Source organism: Macaca fascicularis, chromosome 3 (genome assembly GCF_037993035.2).
Source record: "Macaca fascicularis isolate 582-1 chromosome 3, T2T-MFA8v1.1".
Taxonomy (NCBI): Eukaryota; Metazoa; Chordata; class Mammalia; order Primates; family Cercopithecidae; genus Macaca; species Macaca fascicularis.
In genome coordinates, this window is record NC_088377.1 from 45,096,080 (window position 1) to 45,112,617 (window position 16,538).

The window sequence follows — 16,538 nt, forward strand, 5'->3', positions numbered from 1 at the left end:
GTCACTTCCGGCGCCCGCCGACACGCACTTCCGTTCGCCCGCAGGCGGGCCGCAGGCGGCCGCCATGTTGGATGTGGCTCCACCCGAGGAGCTGCTGGAGCGCAAGGGAGGCAGGAAGGGCTCCAACGGCCTCTGCCTCTTTTCTGAGCTCGTTCTTAGACCCCCTCTGCCGTCTGCACGCTCTTTTCCAGCCACCCGGCCTCCCGATGCCGGCCTAGCGCGTTCCCCCCGGCAGGCTTTTGCATTTGCCCTTCTCACTGTCTTTCGTGTGCAAAAGCAACAGGTCCTGAGCACACCTCATGGAATAGCGTCGCCTCCTCTCTACCTTCACATACACCCCGAAACTTCCCTCTCATCCTATGTGTTTCTCCATAGATTTTTGCACCATCTGACCGACTGTATCTTTTTTTTTTTTTTTTGGTCCTCCTCTAATAAACTGTAAGCAGGGACAGGATTTCCCAATACCTGAAACTGTCCCTGGAATGTGATAGACACTGACAATACATATTTGCTAAGTAAATATGAATGTATGCGCCCTCACACTTTTTTTTAGTAGAGACGGGGCTTCACCCGTGTTAGCCAGGATGGTCTCGATCTCCTGACCTCGTGATCCGCCCGTCTCGGCCTCCCAAAGTGCTGGGATTACAGGCTTGAGACACCGCGCCTGGCCAGCGCCCTCACACTTAAGAGTTTGCGTTTGAAAATAATTAGACCCGGCCGGGCTTGGTGGCTTATGCCGGTAACCCCAGCACTTTGGGAGGCCGAGACGGACGGATCGCCTGAGGTCAGGAGTTTGAGACCAGCCCAGCCAACATGGCGAAACCCGTCTCTACTAAAAATACAAAAATTAGCTGGGCGTAGTGGCGCACGCCTGTAATCCCAGCTATTCGGGAGGCTGAGGCAGGAGAATCGCTTGAACCCGGGAGATGGAGGTTGCAGTAGCAGACATCTTGCCACTGCACTCCAGATTGAGCAACAGAGTGAGACTGTCTCAAAATACATACATAACATACGTACCTACATACATTCATAGATACATACATACATACTTAGAGCTGACAGGATGGTTTACGCCTGTAATTCCAGCACTTCAACAGGCCTAAGCGGGAGGATCCCTTGAGGCCAGTCGTTCCAGACCAGCCTGGGCAACACAGCAAGAACCCCCAGGCCGTCTATAAAAATTGCAAAACATTTTCTGGAGATTGAGGCGGGAGGATCACTTGAGCCCAGGAGTTCCAGGCTGCAGTGAGCTGAGATTGTGCCACTGCACTCCAGCCTGGATGACAGAGCAAGACTCTTGTCTCCTCAACAAATAAATAAATAAAAATACTTTACTAATAAAAATCCCTGGGGAAAGTTCGTTCTCTGAAATCAAAAGAACTGGGTTTGAGGCCAAGCACAGTGGCTCACACCTATAATCCTAGCACCTTGGGAGGCTGAGGCAGGAGGATCACTTGAGTCCCATGGGTTTGAGACCAGCCTGGGCAACACAGCAAGACTTCTTTCTACAAAAAAGACGAAGAAAAAAAGAAAAAAAAAAAAAGCCCAGGCGCAGTGCCTCACGCCTGTAATCCCAGCACTTTGGAAGGCCAAGGCGGGCGGATCACAAGGTCAGGAGATCGAGACCATGGTGAAACCCCGTCTCTACTAAAAATAGAAAAAAATTAGCCGGGCGCAGTGGCGGGCGCCTGTAGTCCCAGCTACTCGGGAGGCTGAGGCCGGAGAATGGCGTGAACCCGGGAGGCGGAGCTTGCAGTGAGCCGAGATTGCGCCACTGCACTCCAGCCTGGGTGACAGAGCGAGACTCCGTCTCAAAAAAAAAAAAAAAAAAAAAAACCCTGTAATCCCAGCACTTTGGGAGGACGAGGTGGGCGGATCACGAGGTCAGGAGATAGAGACCATCCTGGCTAACACAGTGAAACCCCATCTCCACTAAAAATACAAATAATTAGCTGGGCGTGGTGATGGGCACCTATAGTCCCAGCTACTCGGGAGGCTGAGGCAGGAGAATGGTGTGAACTCGGGAGATGGAGCTTGCAGTGAGCTGAGATCCGGCCACTGTACTCCAGCCTGGGCAACAGAGCGAGACTCCGTCTCAAAAAAAAAAAAAAAAAAAGAAAAAAGAACTGGGTTTGAATACTGGAACTGACTTCTAGGGTGACCCTAAGCAAGTGTATTCATTTTCTAGAGCTGGCTTAAGAAAGTGTCACAAAGGGGTAGGGTGAACAGCAGAAATGTCTTCTCTTACAGTTCCAGAGGCCAGAAATTGGAAATAAAGATGACAGTGGATCATGCTGCCTTCAAATGCTCTAGGAAAGGATCCTCCCTCACTTTTTCCTTTTAATTTTATATTTTTTTAAATAGAGACAGGGTCTTGCTATGTTACCCAGGCTGGTCTTGAACTCCTGGGCTTAAGTGATCCTCCTGCCTCAGCCTCCCAAAGTGCTGGGAGTACAGGTGTGAACCACCATGCTGACCTTTTTCGTAGCTTGGGTGGTTCCCTGCAATCTTTGGAGTCCCTCAGCCTGCAGCTCATTACTCCAACGTCCTCCTCCGTCTTCAGGTGGCCGTCTCCCCACCGTCTCTCTCTGTGTCCTCTACTCATCTTCTAAGGACACCAGTCATGTTGGATTTAAGGGCTCATCTTAATCCAGTATGATTTCTTTTTTTTTTTTTGAGATGGAGTCTGGCTCTGTCGCCCAGGCTGGAGTGCAGTGGTGCAATCTCGGCTCACTACAAGCTCCGCCTCCTGATTCACGCCATTCTCCTGCCTCAGCCTCCCAAGTAGCTGGGACTACAGGCAACAGCCACCACACCCGGCTAAGTTTTTGTATTTTGTTTAGTAGAGACAGGATCTCACCATGTTAGTCAGGATGGTCTTGATCTCCTGACCTCGTGATCCGCCCGCCTCGGCCTCCCAAAGTGTTTGGGATTACAGGCGTGAGCCCTCTGCCCAGCCTGACCTGTTTATTTTCTGTCCTCCGCTAGAACAGTGCTTGGCAGTAGCAGGCCCTTGATCAGTGTTTGCCAAATAAATGATGAATTGAATGAGATAATGCATCTAAGTGTCCAGTGCAGAGGAATGATTCAATCAACGGAAGCTATAACCACTAATACTATTACTAATTCTAGTAAGGAAGGAGTCCCACATTGCATAAGCGTCCCCAAGTCTCAGGATCATTCAACATGAAAACCAATGAGGCCGGGTGCAGTGACTCACACCTGTAATCTCAGCACTTTAGTCTCTACTGAAGATACAAAAATTAGCTGGGTGTGATGGCGGGCACCTGTCATCCCAGCTACTCGGGAGGCTAAGGCATAAGAATCGCTTGAACCCAGGAGGCGGAGGTTGCAATGAGCCGAGATTACACCACTGCACTCCAGCCTGGGCGACAGAGTGAGACTCCATCTTGGAAAAGAGAAAGAGGCCGGGCGCGGTGGCTCACGCCTGTAATCCCAGCACTTTGGGAGGCCGAGGCGGGCGGATCACAAGGTCAGGAGATCGAGACCACGGTGAAACCCCGTCTCTACTAAAAATACAAAAAATTAGCCAGGTGCGGTTGTGGGCGCCTGTAGTCCCAGCTACTCGGGAGGCTGAGGCAGGAGAATGGCGTGAACCCGGGAGGCGGAGCTTGCAGTGAGCCGTGATCGCCCCACTGCACTCCAGCCTGGGCGACAGAGCGAGACTCCGTCTCAAAAAAAAAAAAAAAAAAGAAAAGAAAAAAAGAAAGAAAGATGGAAACCACTGAATGTTGAGTGTAAAGACCGCAGGGGCAGAGTCGGTGCCAGCGCCTGGCTGCTGTCACTCTCACACAGGCCATTCTGGGATTGGAGAGGCTGGATCTGGGTGACAGTTCCTCACAGAGTCCCCACAGCTCAAGGTGTGAGAGCCCCCTGGAGCACCTGGCTGACTGTGGTGGGCAGTGGGACTCTGAGGCCAGGGCAGAGTACTAGGCCCTGTGAGTTCACTGACAACCTGGCACAGGGCCTGGAAATGAGGCAGGCTATGGTAGTGGTCTGTGACTGCCCCACTCTCCACTCCTTTCCAATTCATCCACAGTGGGGTCCGAGGCCGGGCACAGCAGCTCCTGCCTGTAATCCCAGCACTTTGGGAGGCCGAGGTGGGAAGATTACTTGAGTTCAGGAGTTCGAGACCAGCCTGGGCCACATGGTGAAACCCCCTCAAGAGAAAAATTAGCCAGGATGGTTGCACGTGCCACCATCTATCTTTCTTTTCTTTCTTTCTTTCTTCTTCTTCTTTTTTTTTTTTTTTTTTGGAGATGGAGTTTCATTCTTGTCTCCCAAGCTGGAGTGCAATGGCATGATCTTAGCTCACTGTAACCTTCACCTCCTGGGTTCAACTAATTCTCCTGCCTCAGCCTCCCAAGTAGCTGGGATTACAGGCACCTGACACCACACCCACCTAATTTTTTTGTATTTTTAGTAGAGACGGGGTTTCGCCATGTTGGTCAGGCTGGTCCCCAACTCCTGACCTCAGGTGATCCAACCGCCTCAGCCTCCTAAAGTGCTGGGATTACAGGTGTAAGCCACTGCACCTGACCGCCATCATCTATCTTTCTTTCGTTTTCTTTTTCTTTCTTTTTTTCTTTTTGAGATGGAGTCTCACTCTGTCGCCCAGGCTGGAGTACAGTGGCTGGATCTCAGCTCACTGCAAGCTCCGCCTCCTGGGTTTACACCATTCTCCTGCCTCAGCCTCCCGAGTAGCTGGGACTACAGGCGCCTGCCACCATGCTCAGCTAATTGTTTGTATTTTTCGTAGAGACTGGGTTTCACCGTGTTAGCCAGGATGCTCTCGATCTCCTGACCTCGTGATCCACCCGCCTTGGCCTCCCAAAGTGCTGGGATTACAGGTGTGAGCCACCACGCCCGGCCTCTTTCTCTCTTTCTTAAAAAGAGACAGAGTCCCACTATGTTGCCCAGACTAGTCTCTAAACTCAAGAATGAATTCTAGGCTGGGCGCTGTGGCTCACGCCTCTAATTCCAGCACTTTGGGAGGCCGAGGCAGGTGGATCACGAGGTCAGGAGTTCGAGACCAGCCTGGTCAACATAATGAAACCCTGTCTGCACTAAAAATACAAAAATTAGCCAGGCGTGGTGGCACACACCTATAATCCCAGCTACTCGGCAAGCTGAGGCAGGAGAATTGCTTGATCCCAAGGGGCAGAGGTTGCAGTGAGCCGAGATGGTGACATTGCACACTCCAGCCTGGGTGACAAGGCGAGACTCTGTCTCAAAAAAAAAAAAAAACAATGAATTGTAATGTAAACTGTGGACTCCGGGTGATACTGTGTCAACACAATTTCATCAGCTGTAACATGTAGCCCTCTGGTGGGGGTGTGGATAGAGGGGGAGGCTGTGGGTGTGTGGGGACAGTGAGTACCTGGGAACTTCCTGCACTCACCATTCAGTTTTGTTGGGAACCTAAAACTACTCTAAAAAATAAAGTCTATCAATTTTTTTGGAACTGTATTTTTGTTTTTAAACCGGAGTTTTGCTCATGTCGCCCAGGGTGGAGTGCTATGGTACAATCTTAGCTCACTGCAACCTCCGCCTCCCAGGTTCAAGGAATTCTCCAGCCTTGCCTCCTGAGTAGCTGGGATTACAGGCATGTGCTACCACACCCAGCTAATTTTTGTATTTTGTTTTTCCAAGACAGAGTCTAACTGTCACCCAGGCTGGAGTGCAATGGCGCAATTTTGGCTCACTGAAACCTTCACCTCCCAGGTTCAAGTGATTCTCCTGCCTCAGCCTCCCGACTAGTTGGGATTATAGGCAACTGTCACCATGCCCAGCTAATTTTTGTATTTTTAGTAGTAACAGGGTTTCGCCATTTGGCCAAGCTGCTCTTGAACTCCTGACCTCAAGTGATCCACCTGTCTCAGCCTCCCAAAGTGCTGGGATTACAGGTGTGAGTCACCGGGCCAGGCTTGAACTGCATATCTGGCCTTCTCACTCATGGGGATCCTCCCACTCATACCTAATGGCCTCAGGGTCGTTGCATGAGCTACTTGCCTTGTTGAGTGGCCCTCACCCCACCTCCGGCTAATTTCTCTTTTTTACTTTTTTTTTTTTGAGACGGAGTCTCGCTCTGTCACCCAGGCTGGAGTGCAGTGGTGCCATCTCATCTCACTGCGAGCTCCACCTCCCGGGTTCACGCCATTCTCCCACCTCAGCCTCCCGAGTAGCTGGGACTACAGGCGCCCGCCACCACGCCCGGCTAATTTTTTGTATTTTTAGTAGGCACGGGGTTTCACTGTGTTAGCCAGGATGGTCTCAATCTCCTGACCTCATGATCCACCCGCCTCGGCCTCCCAAAGTGCTGGGATTACAGACGTGAGCCACCGCGCCCGGCCAAGGCTAATTTCTCTTCATCTTCCTCACATCCCTTCTGCAGAAGCCCTACCCTTCCCTAGACCATGTCACCATTCCGTCGCATCCTCTGCCATTGTCCCTCGGAATATTCCTAGATGGCATTTATCACTGTGGATAGTTATCACCATTCAGCGTTTTGGCTAAGATCAAGTGTACCATCACCATGAGTAATTAAATATGCATTTTTAATTAATTAAATATTTAAGTAATGAAATAGCCATATTTGATTAAATATTTGCATTTAATTACAGGTGGCTCATACCTGTAATCCCAGTACTTTGGAAGGTGGAGGCAGGAGGATTGCTTGAGGCCAGGAGTTTCAGACCAGCCCAGGCAATATAGCGAGACCCCCATCTCTACAAAAAAAATTTTTTTTTTTTTTTTTGAGATGAAGTCTCGCTCTGTCGCTCAGGCTGGAGTGCAGTGGCCGGATCTCAGCTCACTGCAAGCTCTGCCTCCCAGGTTTATGCCATTCTCCTGCCTCAGCCTCCCGAGTAGCTGGGACTACAGACGCCCGCCACCTCACCCGGCTAGTTTTTTGTATTTTTTAGTAGAGTTGGGGTTTCACCGTGTTAGCCAGGATGGTCTCGATCTCCTGACCTCGTGATCCACCCGTCTCGGCCTCCCAAAGTGCTGGGATTACAGGCTTGAGCCAGTGCGCCCGGCCAAAAAATTTTTAAAAATTAGCCAGGTAAGGCCAGGCGCGGTGGCTCATGCCTGTAATCCCAGCACTTTAGGAGGCCGAGGTGGGCTTATCAGGAGATAGAGACCATCTTGGCTAACACGGTAAAAACCCGTCTCTACTAAAAATACAAAAAAATTATCCAGGTGTGGTGGCAGGCACCTGTAGTCCCAGCTGTTCAGGAGACTGAGGCAGGAGAATGGCGTGAACCCAGGAGGTGAAGCTTGCAGTGAGCCGACATCGTGCCACTGCACTCCAGCCTGGGCGACAGAGCAAGACTCTGTCTCAGAAAAAAAAAAAAAAAAAAAAAGGAAAGCGTTGGCCAGGTGCACTGGCTTATGCTGGTAATCCCACCCCTCTAGGAGACCAACACATGAAAGGATCGCTTGAGGCCAGGAGTTCAAGGCTGCAGTGAGCGACGATCACACCAATGCACCAAGCCTGGGCAACAGAACGAGATCCCATCTCTAAAAATAAAAATAAAATAGCTGGGCACAGTGGCTCACGCCTGTAATCCCAGAACTTTGGGAGGCCGAGGCGGGTGGATCACCTGAGGTTAGTAGTTCAAGACCAGCCTGGCCAACATGGTGAAACCCCATCTCTACTAAAAGTACAAAAAAAGGCCGGGCGCGGTGGCTCAAGCCTGTAATCCCAGCACTTTGGGAGGCCGAGACGGGCGGATCACGAGGTCAGGAGATCGAGACCATCCTGGCTAACACGGTGAAACCCTATCTCTACTAAAAAATACAAAAAATTAGCTGGGCGAGGTGGCGGGCGCCTGTAGTCCCAGCTACTTGGGAGGCTGAGGCAGGAGAATGGCGTGAACCCGGGAGGCGGAGCTTGCAGTGAGCCGAGATCGCGCCACTGCACTCTAGCCTGGGGCACAGAGCAAGACTCCGTCTCAAAAAAAAAAAAAAAAAAAGTACAAAAAAAAATTAGCTGGGCGTGGTGACGGTGCCTGTAGTCCTAGCTACGAGGGAGGATGAGACAGGAGAATTGCTTAAACCTCAGAGGCAGAGGTTGCAGTGAGCCGAGATCACACCACCGCACTCCTGCCTGGGCGACAGAGCGAGACTCTGTCTCAAAAAAATGACAAGAAGAATAAAATAAAAGAAAAGGACTGACGCAGTGCACCTGCTACAGTCACCCCTCCAGTTGTTACTGATATGCCCATTTCTCAAATGGGGACATAGGCAGTGATGTGACTTCCCAAAGCCACATAGACAACGTGTCTGACATTCAACCAATGCTCCATTCTGTCTTGGAGGTTGTATCCCCTCTTTGGGCCTCTGTAACCAATCAATCCATGCCTCTGAGACGCACACACCACACCACCTCCCCAGGGGACTCCTCTGGCCTCCGGAGGCAGCTCAAGCATTCTTCCTCCAGGAAGCCCTCTGGGGAAGCCTACTCAAGAGTGATGGCTCAATTAGCCAGGCACGGTGGTACACATCTGTAGTCCCAGCTACATGGGAGGCCGAGGCGGGAGTATTGCATGAGTCCAGGAGTTGGAGGGTACAGTGAACTATGATCACAGCACTGCACTCCAGCCTGGGTGACAGACTGAGACTCTGATTGTAAAAAATGAAATAGGCTGGACGTGATCGCTCATGCCTGCAAACCCAGCACTTCGGGGAGCCAAGGCAAGTGGACGACTTGAGGCCAGGAGTTCACGACCAGCCTGGGCAATATAGCAAGACCCCATCTCAGCAAAAAATAAAACAAGAAAAGAAAAAGAGTGACAGCTCCTCTCTCCCTGTCTCTCCCTACCCCCAAGTCTGCCCATGTTCAATGATCTTTTGCTCTTTTTTTTTTTTTGAAATGGAGTCTCACACTGTTGCCCAGGCTAGAGTGCCGTGGTGCGATCTCAGCTCACTGCAACCTCCACCTCCCAAGTTCAAGTGATCCTTCCGCCTCAGCCTCCTGAGTAGCTGGGATTACAGGTGCGCGCCACCATGCCCAGAAAATTTTTTGTATTTTCAGTAGAGATGGGGTTTCACTATGTTAGCCAGGCTGGTCTCGACTCCTGACCTCACGTGATCCGACTGCCTTGGTCTCCCAAAGTGCTGGGATGACAGGTATGAGACACTGCACCTGGCTCCTTTGCTGTTTCCACGGGGGGATGGAGTCTCACTCTGTCTCCCAGGCTGGAGTGCGGTGGCGCAATCTTGGCTTGCTGTAACCTCTGCCTCCCAGATTCAAGTGATTCTTCTGCCTCAGCTTCCCGAGTAGCTGGGATTACAGGTGCACGCCACCCTGCCCGGCTAATTTTTGTATTTTTAGTAGAGATGAGGTTTCACTGTGTTGGTCAGGCTGGTCTCCCTTTGCTTTTTAAAATCTGTATTTCTGGCCCTCTTCCTTTCTTTTGGAGTAGGTGGCGGCAGCAGAGGCTTGTGCAGCCATGCCCAAAATTAAGGCTGGGACTTTCTTGGCAAGGAACAGGAGCTGCTGAAGTCGCTGGTCAACCTATGGGTGAAGCTGTCCCAGCTGTGCGTCACCAATGTCAGCAGCTTCCAGCCTTTTTGTCACCAGGGACCAGTTTCGTGGAAGATAATTTTTCCATGAATGGGGGCGGGGGGATGGTTTTTGGATGATTCAAGCACATTATGCTTATCGCACTCTCTACCTACTATTATTACGTTGTAGTATATGGTCAACTAATTCTACAATTCAACATGATATTGAATCAATGAGAGCCCTGAGCTTCTTTCCCTGCAACTAGATAGTCCCATCTCGGGGTGATGGGAGACAGTGACAGGTCATCAGGCATTAGATGCTCATAAGGAGTGCACAGCCGCCGGGCGTGGTGGCTCACGCCTGTAACCCCAGCATTTTGGGAGGCCAAGGAGGTGGATCACCTGAGGTCAGGAGTTTAAGACCAGCGTGGCCAACATGGCGAAACCCTGTCTCTGTGAAAAATACAAAAACTAACCAGGGGTTGTGGCACATGCCTGTAATCCCAGCTACTCAGGAGACTGAGGCAGAAGAATTGCTTGAACCCAGGAGGCAAAGGTTGCAATGAGCCAAGATCACGCCACTGCACTCCAGCCTGGGTGACAGAAAGAGACTTCATCACAAAAAAAAAAAAGAAAAAGAAAAAAATTGAGACAAGATCTCACTACGCTGCCTAGGCTGCATTTGGGCTCAAATGACCCACCTGCCTCAGTCTCCCAAAGTGCTGCGATTACAGGTGCGAGCCACCACGCCTGCCTGGTCTATTTTAGTTTTTAGAGTCAGGGTCTTTTTTTTTTTTTTTTTTTTTTTTTTTTTTTTTTGTTGAGACAGAGTCTCGCTTTGTCGCCCAGACTGGAGTGCAGTGGCGCGATCTCGGCTCACTGCAAGCTCCGCCTCCCGGGTTCACGCCATTCTCCTGCCTCAGCCTCCCGAGTAGCTGGGACTACAGGCGCCCGCCACCTCGCCCGGCTAGATTTTTGTGTTTTTTTTTTAGTAGAGACGGGGTTTCACCGTGTTAGCCAGGATGGTCTCGATCTCCTGACCTTGTGATCCGCCCGTCTCGGCCTCCCAAAGTGCTGGGATTACAGGCTTGAGCCACCGCGCCCGGCCTACAGTCAGGGTCTTGTTCTGTCACCCAGGCTGCAGTGCAGTGGTGCAATCATAGCTCACTGCAGCCTTGAGCTGCTGGGCTCAAGCGATCCTCCCACCTCAGCTTCCCAAAGTGCTGGGATTACAGGCATGCGTCATCACGGCAGGCCCAATTAGGTAAGTTTTGAAGTATGTCTACATCCGGGAGACCACCACCACAATGACATAATGAACATCACCTGATGCTCGTGTTCATCAAAGCCTCTGCTCTTTCTTCCCATGATCACAGCATGTCATTGTACATTCATTTGCCTTCGTGCTTGTGATGTCTTCCCCGTTAAACTGGGTGCCTGGTGAGAACAGGGAACACATCTGGTTGGTTCTCCTCTATACCTGCAGTACCTGGCACAAACAGTGATTGGATGGATGGACGAATAAGTGAATGAATGAAGTCCTCATTTCCAGACTGACAGCTCCTCCACGGCAGGGTCCTTGCCCAGGTCATCTCAGCAGCCTCGGGCCCACCATATAGTGGTCACTCAATGAATGGGTGCTTAAGTGGCCCAAGGTGGCCCAGGGCTCACCACTGCAGAAATCAGACCAGAAGAGCTGGAACTGCCCCAGACAGTCCTTCAGGGGACCCAGGAGGAAGGGGACCACCTTCCTCTCTGCCAGCAGCCACTATACACAGGTGAGGCAGTCCTAGGACTCCTGGGAGGACCGAATCATTTCCAGAACTGCTATGCACCAGGTGGTGTTTTGGGTAAACGGCATCCCTGCAAGGGATCCTCACCCTTTTCTTCATTCTCTGCTTGTGTCAATCACAGCTTCTAGCAGAGGGAAGGGAGGCCAGGCTTCGTTTCTTCCTGCAAGAGTATTTAACTCAGGGCCCTGCAGAACAATGAGAATCTGACCTGCAACTAGCTGGGCATGCTGGGGTGTGCCTGTGTAGTTTCAGCTACTTGGGAGGCTGAGGCAGGAGAATTGCTCCAGCCCAGAAAGTTGAGGCTGCAGTGAGCCATGGTTGTGCCATTGCACTCCAGCCTGGGCAACACAACACCCCGGCTCAAGAATAAAAAAAGAGGCCGGGCGCGGTGGCTCAAGCCTGTAATCCCAGCACTTTGGGAGGCCGAGACGGGTGGATCACGAGGTCAGGAGATCGAGACCATCCTGGCTAACACGGTGAAACCCAGTCTCTACTAAAAAATACAACAACAAACTAGCCGGGCGAGGTGGCGGGCGCCTGTAGTCCCAGCTACTCGGGAGGCTGAGGCAGGAGAATGGCGTGAACCCGGGAGGCGGAGCTTGCAGTGAGCTGAGATCCGGCCACCACACTCCAGCCTGGGTGACAGAGGGAGACTCCGTCTCAAATAAAAAAACAAAAAGAAAAAAAAAAGAATCTGCCTGCAGTGCCAGGCAGGCCCTGCTGTCCAGGAGTCTGGATGTCTCCCTCTGTAGATCACGAAGAAACTGGCCGAGAGGCCACGGGATGGCACTGCCTCCAGTCACAAGGCAGAATCCAGACCTCAGCCCACAGCTAACCAGAGCTGTCTGCAGACCAGATATGGCCCCATGGATCCCCCACCCCAACTGACTGTGATTCCAGGTTCCCCAGTCTGGGTGAATAGGCAGGAATCCCAGCCTTTCCTCAGCCTATGGGAGCCTGGGCCAGGCTGACCCTCAAAGGTGACCGACAGCCACCACTCCATATGGTGAAGGCAAAGGTGTGGCAGCTACGAACACCCACTACACCCCCACTCAAGGGAACACCATGCTAAAAGTTGACCCTCAGTGAGTTCCACTCCCAGAAAATCCAGGTGCCAACCAACCCCAATGAGAAATGGCACCTGGGCCACCAGACACCCCAAAACAGCGTTTTCCACCTCAAGCATTTTCCTCAAGCGTTTTCCACCTCAAACCATTTCCACCTCAAGCATATGCACTGAGTACCAGAGAAACTAGGGTACCTGGGAATGGGTGGAAGGGCCAGGCCAGGAACTCCCCAGTATGCAGAAACAGAGACCTGAATCCTGAATCTTCCCCCACCCTCTAAGGCTGCTCAATGTCAAGGCGGAAGGGACCTTGGCCCACCTCCACTCTAGGTAAGGACAAGTTGGCCCCCACCACCCCACCCTTCAGGGATCACCCTCCACTGCCCACAACCCAGTCACGCCACAAAGTCACTCTTGGCCTCATTTGTAAGGTGTGCACTTTTATTCAACTGGTCTCAAGTCAGTGTACAGGTAAGCCCTGGCTGCCTCCACCCACTCCCAGGGAGACCAAAAGCCTTCAGACATCTCAAGTTGGGGGACAAAAAGAGGGGGCATGAAGGCTCATTATTCAAAATAAAACAAAATAAAAAAGTATTAAGGCGAAGATTAAAAAAATTTTGCATTACATAATTTACACGAAAGCAATGCTATCACCTCCCCTGTGTGGACTCGGGAGAGGACTGGGCCATTCTCCTTAGAGAGAAGTGGGGTGGCTTTTAGGAGGGCAAGGGACTTCCTGTAACAATGCATCTCATATTTGGAATGACTATTAAAAAAAAGAACAATGTACAATCAAAGTCCTCGGCCACATTGTAGAACTTTGGGGGATGCTCGCTCCAACCGACTGCTGTCACCTTCACCGTTCCAGTTTTTAAATCCTGAGTCAAGCCAAAAAAAAAAACCAAAACAAAACAAAAAAAACAAATAAAGCCATGCCAATCTCATCTTGTTTTCTGCGCAAGTTAGGTTTTGTCAAGAAAGGGTGTAACGCAACTAAGTCACAGTCCGCCTAGAAGCATTTGCGGTGGACGATGGAAGGGCCAGACTCGTCATACTCCTGCTTGCTGATCCACATCTGCTGGAAGGTGGACAGCGAGGCCAGGATGGAGCCGCCGATCCACACAGAGTACTTGCGCTCAGGAGGAGCAATGATCTGAGGAAGGAAGGGAACAAACAGGCAGTGAGAACCCCGGATGTGACAGCTCCCCACACACCACAGGGCCCCACGGCCCACCTGCCCAGGTCAGCTCAGGGTGGAAGGACACCCACCTTGATCTTCATCGTGCTGGGCGCCAGGGCAGTAATCTCCTTCTGCATCCTGTCAGCAATGCCAGGGTACATGGTGGTGCCACCAGACAGCACTGTGTTGGCGTACAGGTCTTTACGGATGTCCACGTCACACTTCATGATGGAGTTGAAGGTAGTTTCGTGGATGCCACAGGACTCCATGCCTGAGGAAGAAATGAGGGCGGACTTAGCTTCCAAAGCACAGCCCCAAGGGTGACCCTCAGGTCAGGCAGGGCCGGGAGGCGGGTCTCCACTCACCCAGGAAGGAAGGTTGGAAGAGAGCCTCAGGGCAGCGGAACCGCTCGTTGCCAATGGTGATGACCTGGCCATCGGGCAGCTCGTAGCTCTTCTCCAGGGAGGAGCTGGAAGCCGCTGTGGCCATCTCCTGCTCGAAGTCTAGGGCGACATAGCACAGCTTCTCCTTAATGTCACGCACGATTTCCCGCTCGGCCGTGGTGGTGAAGCTGTAGCCGCGCTCAGTGAGGATCTTCATGAGGTAGTCAGTCAGGTCCCGGCCAGCCAGGTCCAGACGCAGGATGGCATGGGGGAGGGCATACCCCTCGTAGATGGGCACAGTGTGGGTGACCCCGTCACCGGAGTCCATCACGATGCCAGTGGTACGGCCAGAGGCGTACAGGGACAGCACAGCCTGGATGGCCACGTACATGGCTGGGGTGTTGAAGGTCTCAAACATGATCTGTAAGGAAGAAATGCACCATGTCATACTCAGGAAGCTACTGGGACAGCCAGGCCAGATGGGGGACATGCAGGAAGTGCAAAGAACACTGCTAAGTGTGCTGGGGTCTTGGGATGGGGATTCTGTTCAGACCTACTGTGCACCTACTGAATACACACTCCAAGGCCGCTTTACACCAGCCTCATGGGCTTGTCACACGAGCCAGTGTTAGTACCTACACCCACAGCACTGTCTGTTTTAGACACCTAGTCAGAGAGGCAAACACCAGAAAAAGAGCTCATCTGGGAAAAAGCAAATAGAACCTGCAGAGTTCCAAAGGAGACTCAGGTCAGAGAAGAGAGTCCTACGGAGAACGGCAGAAGAGAGAACCAGTGAGAAAGGGCGCAGCTCCGGGAGACCAGGAAAGAGGGCGGTGGCCACCACAAGAGGTAGCGGGCCACTTACCTGGGTCATCTTCTCGCGGTTGGCCTTGGGGTTCAGGGGGGCCTCGGTCAGCAGCACGGGGTGCTCCTCAGGAGCCACACGCAGCTCATTGTAGAAGGTGTGGTGCCAGATCTTCTCCATGTCGTCCCAGTTGGTGACGATGCCGTGCTCGATGGGGTACTTCAGGGTGAGAATGCCTCTCTTGCTCTGGGCCTCGTCGCCCACATATGAATCCTTCTGACCCATGCCCACCATCACGCCCTAGGAAAGAAAAAACAAGGCGCCCTAAGCACGGGCGCGGCCCCCACCCCAGAAACCGGGAGACCCCAGTGCAGAGAAAGCGCCCTCGCCTCCCGCCCGCTCCCGGGGCCGCCCCACCCACCCAGCTCCCCTACCTGGTGCCTGGGGCGCCCCACGATGGAGGGGAAGACGGCCCGGGGGGCATCGTCGCCCGCGAAGCCGGCCTTGCACATGCCGGAGCCATTGTCGACAACGAGCGCGGCGATATCATCATCCATGGCGAGCTGCGGGAAAGCCGGGCGCGCTGTGAGCCGAGGTGGCCCCCGCCCTGCCCACTTCCGGCGCGCCGAGGCCTTAGGCCGCCAGGGGGCGCAGGCGCGCGCCCAGATTGGGGACAAAGGAAGCCGGGCCGGCCGCGTTATTACCATAAAAGGCAAACACTGGTCGGAGGCGTCCCCACCGCGCGCGGCAGGAAGCCAGGCCCCCACCCCCTCCCAACCGGGAGCCGGCCCCGCCTCCGCTCCGTTCAAATAGCGCCGGGTCGGCGCGCGCGCGCGCGCGGCGGCCACACCCTCAGGCGGCCGGCGGCGCGGGCAGGAAGTGCGCGCAAGCGCCCTGGAGCCTCCGCGACCCCACCCCTTCCGGCGGGGCCAGCCCTTGCCCCAGCCCAGGCCGCGGCACCCGGGCCCCAGAACGCACGCGCAGTTAGCGCCTTGAGTCCCAGCGCGCACGCGCAACTAGCGCCGATTCCCAGCGCGCACGCAGAGTTAGCGCCCCAAGCCCCAGGACGCACGCGCAATGGCGCCCCAGCCCCCCACCGAGCCTGGCGGGGGGGCTCCGCCGCGCCCACCCTGCAGTTCCCACTGGCAAGAAGCCGGCTCGGACAAAGACCCCGCCGGCTGCCCCCATCCCGAGAGCAGCACCCCCAGAGCGCGCCTCCCGAGCAGGGCCCGCGCCTCCAAACTGGAGCGGGGTGTCCCCACATCTCTGGAGGCCCAGGGGCTTCTCCCGCGTCCCCCACTGCAGTCCAGTCCCCACATGCGACCCCCGCTGCGGCGCAGGCGGCTCTACACAGGCGAAGGGGCCGCGGCCTTAGGCAGCCGAGCCGGGAGCCGCCTACCAGGGTCGGCTGGCCGGGCTTACCTGGCGGCGGGTGTGAACGGGCGGCGGAGCGGCAAAGGCGAGGCTCTGTGCTCGCGGGGCGGACGCGGTCTCGGCGGTGGAGGCGCGTCGCGCCGCCGGGTTTTATAGGGCGCCGCCGCGGCCGCTCGAGCCATAAAAGGCAACTTTCGGAACGGCGCGCGCTGATTGGCCCCGCGCCGCTCACTCACCGGCCTCGCCGCACAGTGCAGCATTTTTTTACCCCCTCTCCCCTCCTTTTGCGAAAAAAAAAAAAGAGCGAGAGCGAGATTGAGGAAGAGGAGGAGGGAGAGTTTTGGCGTTGGCCGCCTTGGGGTGCTGGGCCCGGGGGTTGGGGGCGCGCGCGGTGGCCCCCGCACCC

At 53.8% G+C, this 16,538-nt stretch overlaps 1 protein-coding gene across 1 annotated transcript; it reads right to left on the bottom strand.

Annotated features, from left to right (window-relative positions):
• Positions 1–12,813: 12,813 nt before the first annotated feature.
• ACTB (actin beta) lies at positions 12,814–16,258 on the bottom strand. The gene is made up of 6 exons (XM_045387862.2): positions 16,181–16,258; positions 15,193–15,321; positions 14,819–15,058; positions 13,936–14,374; positions 13,660–13,841; positions 12,814–13,543 (listed from the first exon to the last, which is right to left on the bottom strand). Exons 2-6 carry the CDS (start codon positions 15,313–15,315, stop codon positions 13,400–13,402), a joined length of 1,128 nt encoding a protein of 375 aa, XP_045243797.1. The 5' UTR covers positions 15,316–15,321; positions 16,181–16,258; the 3' UTR covers positions 12,814–13,399.
• Between the last annotated feature and the right edge of the window lie 280 nt (positions 16,259–16,538).